This window comes from Rhododendron vialii, chromosome 11a, assembly GCF_030253575.1.
Source record: "Rhododendron vialii isolate Sample 1 chromosome 11a, ASM3025357v1".
In the NCBI taxonomy this organism is placed as follows: Eukaryota; Viridiplantae; Streptophyta; class Magnoliopsida; order Ericales; family Ericaceae; genus Rhododendron; species Rhododendron vialii.
In genome coordinates this window covers 9625803-9632037 of record NC_080567.1, presented here as the reverse complement: position 1 = coordinate 9632037, position 6235 = coordinate 9625803, and the positions used below count along the sequence as shown (strand labels likewise).

At 49.4% G+C, this 6235-nt stretch overlaps 2 protein-coding genes across 2 annotated transcripts; one reads left to right on the top strand and one right to left on the bottom strand.

The window, feature by feature from the left end:
* Positions 1–114: 114 nt before the first annotated feature.
* On the bottom strand, positions 115–841 carry LOC131307610 (putative invertase inhibitor). The gene has a single exon (XM_058334231.1). It carries the CDS (start codon positions 796–798, stop codon positions 211–213), a length of 588 nt encoding a protein of 195 aa, XP_058190214.1. The 5' UTR covers positions 799–841; the 3' UTR covers positions 115–210.
* Positions 842–4000: 3159 nt separating this feature from the next.
* On the top strand, positions 4001–5248 carry LOC131306847 (uncharacterized). The gene has a single exon (XM_058333275.1). The coding sequence runs from the start codon at positions 4001–4003 to the stop codon at positions 5246–5248; it is 1248 nt and encodes a 415-aa protein (XP_058189258.1).
* The last annotated feature ends 987 nt before the right edge of the window (positions 5249–6235 follow it).

Here is a 6235-nt window from a genome sequence, read left to right as displayed (position 1 = left end):
CTTTTCTCTGTCAAGGATAGTTCTCAAATGCAGCCCCCCCTTTAGAATAACTAACTAGGTTAGACTATATTGATGTATATCACTTTGTTTGTGAATTAGTATGGCGATGCCCGGTGGAGTTTTGCAATGCGTTAATTACTTGCATCAATACAAACATCAAGAGAAAGGAGGACTCCTATTTTGCAAGCTAGACTAACTAGTTGCAAAAGCTCAAGAGGAATCTGAATCTAATGCTAGAGAAAGCAAGTCGGTGATACACAGTGCAATAGCACCTAACTGGGAGAGATCGTAATTTTCTACGGTCAGTGGAGACACTTCTCCCGCTTTCTCCTTGAAACCTTCCTCACATGTTGCCGCTGTTTCCATAACTGTATTCAGCAACAAATTAGCAGCGTTGTACTGCTCCCACCAAAAGACTTGTATGGAGTCGACCAGCATCGAAACACCGTCAAGGTATAGTTCTGAGCAATCCTTCAAGCAACCCAAAGCGTAGGGATCGAACTTTCCCGTGCTTGTCATCTTCTCTATATATGAAATCGTGTTGGTGGCATTTTCCAAAGCTAGCTCCATGGCGATGAGAGCGAGTCCTTGGAGGTTGGTGGCGTGGCTGATGGGGATTGTTTGGAGCGAACTTGTGCAGAAATCATAGTTGAAGGTGGTGGACTTTTCTGCGCATTGTTTGCAGGTTGAGTTGATGAGATCGGGGTATAGTGCAGTAAAAGGAGATGAAGTTTCGTGAGGTATCAGGAGGAGGAAGAGAGAGGAGAGAGAGACGGTGAAGAGAGAGAATTGCTGCATATTCTCTATCCCTCTGTGCTTGTTTTTAGGTCATTTGTGAATGTGGAATGTTATATGAATATGTGGGGTGGTAAGGATCATGTTTGCTGAATGCAGGAAGCTTCCTTGAAGTTACAGATGCTTACGATGACAACAGGATTGTAGGTTGACAAAACTGCGTATTTTTCGTAACACAAAAACAAGAGGAGGTTTGTAAAGGACGTTTTCTTGGTTCTGCCATGAAAAATTTGGAAACACCTGACTTGAACTTACTATGAATTAGAAGTAACGTGGATCAACCTGAATTAAGAAGTTGCGAGTTGAAGTTTAGTTACTAATGATACCTTTTTTTGAACAGAACTAATGATACCTCACTTGATGTTTTGTGATTTCCTTTTATTTTTGGTGCCTGGGAAATACTTGTGATTGCCACATGTGCATCCGGTGTTCTAAAATAAGGAATTGATCGGCAATTAATCGGTAGCGGGGCCTATCCGATTAGGTCCGACTAACAATTAATCATCGATTATTAATTAATATGTGTAGTAGGCCGAACATGACAGCTCGAACCATGTCAAGAAGTGTGGGCCAAGGCTAACGACGGGAGAAGTAGCCGTACTTAAACCCAGGTTCGGCTTGAATTTAGGCTTAGCCTTGAACGATGGTTCACCCACCCGCTGGCCATCTCTAAGAGAGTCATCAGGCTCGGCCAACTTGAAGACATGTAACTCACTCGTCTCTCCCTGCGAGTCTCCTACTTTTAAGCTTGGCTTAAGGTGAGGCTCAGCCAGTCATGATGCCACGCGCCTCTCCACGCGCTGAAGTGGTTATGCCAAAAGATAATGATAAGCGCACATGGGGGTGCCAGCCCGCATTAAAACGGTTACCAGATCTTATCAGTGACATCATAATGACATCAGCTGACCCGTGCAAGGCACATGCCTGTATTTGGAGAGCAAGTCAAGCAGACTCTATAAATATCGAAGGACAACAACCCTAATGTGTAGGGGGCCGAAATATCCGAAGGTTCACAAGGTCCAAAAGGGGGATGAGGGTTCACACACTGTTTGACCCATCATCAGAGCTATCACAGTTCACCTGTAAATAAGTCTGGACATCGGCTGGACCGAAGGATAGACAAAACCACGAGTACTTCACCAAACAATTATAAGCTATATCCGAACGTACGACACATTAGTTCGCTCGGGGTCTTGTCAAGCGCACGGATACGAACTTCTGTTTGTTCGGCCAGGGTGTGCTTCGGCCGGGATATCCTACGCTCGGATAATTCGCATGCCGGACGTGGGTCCCGCCGAACCTAGACGATTGTGGAACCTTCCATAAATATCTACTGATAAGAAAGCTGTCCTCTCTGACATTCGAAGTGACATCTCTGAACGATGTGACCATCCTGACATCAACCCATGTGGCTCTGAAAGACTAGGGAAGTGGTGTTCATTAACTGGCCCTGCTAGAAGGCGCCAACCGAGCAGAACGTGACACGTGGAAAGTATGGCCAACTTGCTCAGCACTTCACCTCTTTGCCTATAAATAGAGAAGCATGACCACTGAGAGGGGGATCCCCCCCCCAAAAAAAAAAAAATCTGATCTAAAAGAACACTTCTCTCTCCTACATATTGTTTTTACTAAACTCCTTCTTTCCATCTACTGACTTGATCATCGGAGCTTCTTCCCGGAGGAACAGCCCCCTCCGGTTCTGCAGGTACATCAAGACCGGCGTTAGCTTTCACGATCTCACCTTCGGAGATAGCCGCGCCAGAAGAACCACGAAGAAATCACGCCCCCACAATTGGCGACTCTGCTGGGGAACTTTCTGAAAACAACTTTCGGGGTGTTCTTTGTGTTCTTCGCGTTCATAGTCAGTTGAGGGCCTTTGTTCATCTCAGATCTTGTTTGCTCTTCATATTTGCACGAAACAAATGGCTCAGCACCTCTCACCTCCGAGCCCAGAGAACTTTAACCTTGGGTTGGAGGGCTACGGATCTATCAACCTTGAGCCCCGTCAAACGGCTAGGGCGGTTCCACATGTAGCCCGCCAACTTTCTTTTCCACCGACCGAGTTGGATATCGCCTTGGCCGAACAAAAACGTCAGGCAGCGGTTATTACCATGCTGCAACAACGGCTAGAGGAGCGGGACGGAGGGTTGACCGTAACCCCTGCAAACGAACATCATGCCGAGCCAAGTCGACCGAAGAGATCCCACAAACGAAGTAGACCGTCTCGCCCAGCCCAAACGGCCGAACTCGCCGTTACCGAACGACGAAATGTCTTTGAGCGCCTCGATCAGGGGGTTTCGCGACCTCGGCTGACAAGCATCATTCGAGCCGAGAGTACTAGATCCTCGGCAACGGGCTCCACAGCGGGAACCAATAAGGGAGGCGCGTCTGTCCGAACACAACACCGTTCCGAACGGCGGATTAGTCAGAAAAGTGGGAAGAGGCCCGTAGACTTAAATGATCCACCTCGGCGACCCCATACCAGTAGCAGCCGGGAATATTCATTTCAATCGCGACATGATTCCGAACGTAACGATGGGCGACACTCCGCCAACTCTGGCAGTCGACACCGAACAGAAAGCAGAGGAAACCGTTCGGAGCACGATAATACGATTATCCTGTACGATCAATTCACGGGCCTGCCAACCGTGTACCAACCCCTCGACCCGGCTCTTCAACCTCGGAACACTCAATTGACGAGCTTGAGGGAGGCACATGTGCCCTTAATGCTAGCTGCTCCACGACCAAGGGAAAAAGAGGAGCACCGTCGGCGCCATCGGCGGGAAAAAGGAAAGACTCGGGAGCGTCATACTGACGTTCTTCCCCCTGTCGTCCCGAAGATCGCAGCCGCAGGGTAGGCCGAAGACAATTCGAAGCTCGGGAAGGCAAAGGCTTCCCCCTTCGTGGATGCTATTCAACAAGAGCGGCCGCCAGACAGGTTCGTCATGCCGAAGCTGAAGCGCTATGAGGCAAAAGAAGACGCAGTCGCGTTCGTTTGTCGCTTCAGGCAAACCATGAGCCTCCATAACTTTTCTGACGCCCTTATGTGTAAGATCTTCCCGCTCACTCTCAGTGAACCGATCATGTTATGGTACAATCAGCTGAAGCCCAAATCCATTTCTTGCTTCAACGAACTAGAATTGGAGTTTAGCAAACGCTTCGTCACCAGCAACATTCAACCGAGACATTATCGATGCTGGTGAACATGCGAAGAGCGGCGGGAGAAACACTGCGACTCTATACCGAGCGTTACTGGGAAGTCTATAACCTGATTCCCGACTGTGATCAAGGGGTAGCAGCCGAGTCTTTCATGAATGGGTTGGATCCAACCTCGACAATGTTTCGTGACCTCTCACGAAATCCACCTAAGACAATGGGAGAGCTCATGACAATAATCGAGAAAGATTGCGTTCACGAAGAAGCAATGGCCGAGCGACATACATCAAAGGCTGAACCTGCCAAGACGATAGGGCCGAAGAAGCAGGTATCGAACGTTCGCCAAGGGCAAGGAAGCCAGGGTAGCTCGGGCCAGGCATCGAACAAATCGAACAACAAGGGCCGACCCCCGCAGCACCCTCAGCCACAATCCTGGACACAAACGAAAAGAGAACCCCGACCGGACGAATACGTCGCCGAACGCACGGTATTCACTGAACCTATTTATAAACTTCTTAACATCATTGGCAAATTGTCGTTCTTTGTTTGGCCAACGGTACTCTTAGGCACCGTAGGAAGCGGACCGGGGATGTGCACGTATCATAAAGAACGTGGCCATTACACCACGCAATGCCCATCTTTCAAAAGGTATCTAGAAGAGCTAGCAGCTGCTGGTCACCTCAACCAGTGGATCGACGTTCGGCAAAATCCACTTCCTCCACCTCCCCCCCTTGTTGGCAATCTCGCGAGCGTCATACAAGGACTTGTATCCGAAGGAAGGGCGGCCGAACTTCGTTCAGAAATAGACAGGGCTGTCGCCTCTGAATCAGTCTGCAATGTGGGCGCTTCGGGAAAGCGAAAGTGGGAAGATCCGAGCTCCAGCTGTACCATGACTTTTTCTTCCGACGACTTGAAAGGAGTGCAACTGCCACATGCAGATGCCCTCGTCGTTACTATTGCCATTGAAAAATCAACCGTACAGCGGGTATTGATAGATCCGGGAAGCTCGGCCGATGTCATGTTTTTCTCTACTTATCAGAGCCTCGGATTATCTCCCGCTCAACTCCGGACAGCGTCAGCTCCCCTTGTCAGTTTTACGGGAGTCCCGGTATGGCCACTCGGCCTGATTACCCTCCCTGTGCGAGCTGGATCACGCATCCTGGAGATCGAATTTGTGGTGGTCGCTTCGCCAAGTCCGTACAACGTCATTCTTGGCCGAACCTGGCTACACGAAATGCAAGCGGTTGCTTCAACATATCACCAGGTGGTAAAATTCGTCGGATGGAACGGACGATAGGAAAGCCTGCGAGGCGATCAAATCCAATCCAAGAAATGCTACATCAGCACTGTAACGAACAAACAGAGCTGCATGGAGGTACAATGCGTGGCTGCCGCTCCTATCCCAGTGATTGAGGATGTTGGTGTACTTGCCGAACAACGGTCAGCCGAGGAGCTAATACGTTTTTCCATTCCTGGGGAAGAAGGAAGATATTTTTTGATCGGGAGTTCATTGAGCATGGGCGAACGCGAGGAGATGTATCAATTCCTGATGAGAAACATAAAGGTCTTTGCTTGGACACCACAAGACATGCCGGGCGTGGACCCTTCGTTCGCCATGCACTCATTGAATGTAGATCCGAATAGGCGACCGGTTGTGCAAAAAGTCCGACGCTCGTCGGCCGCACACACCGAAGCCGTGATAGCAGAGGTGAATCAACTGTTGGAAGCTGGCGTCATTCGGTAAGTGCTATACCCCACCTGGCTTGCCAACCCAGTGGTAGTCCCGAAGAAAAATGGGAAACTAAGGGTCTGTGTCGATTACACGAACCTCAATGACGCTTGCCCTATGGATCGATTTCCACTTCCTCGGATTGAGCAGATGGTAGATGCAACGGCAGGATGCGAGAGCTTAAGCTTCATGGACGCGTATCGGGGCTACCATCAAATAGCTTTGGATCTGGAAGACCAGGAAAAAACGGCTTTCATCTCGCCTCGGGGAACCTTCTGCTACAAGGTTGTCCCGTTCGGCTTGAAGAATGCAGGCGCCACTTTCCAACGCTCCATCACGAAGATGTTTCCTGGCATGCTCGGCGTAAAAGTAGAAGCTTATATTGACGATTTGGTTTGCAGAAGCATGTTCGCTCAGGACCACCTTCGAGATCTGGGAGAGGTCTTTGCTGTCCTAAAACATAGGAAGCTACGTCTCAATGCCGAGAAGTGTGCGTTCGGCGTTAGCTCGGGGAAATTCCTAGGATACATGGTGAGTCGCCGAGGAATTGAAGCT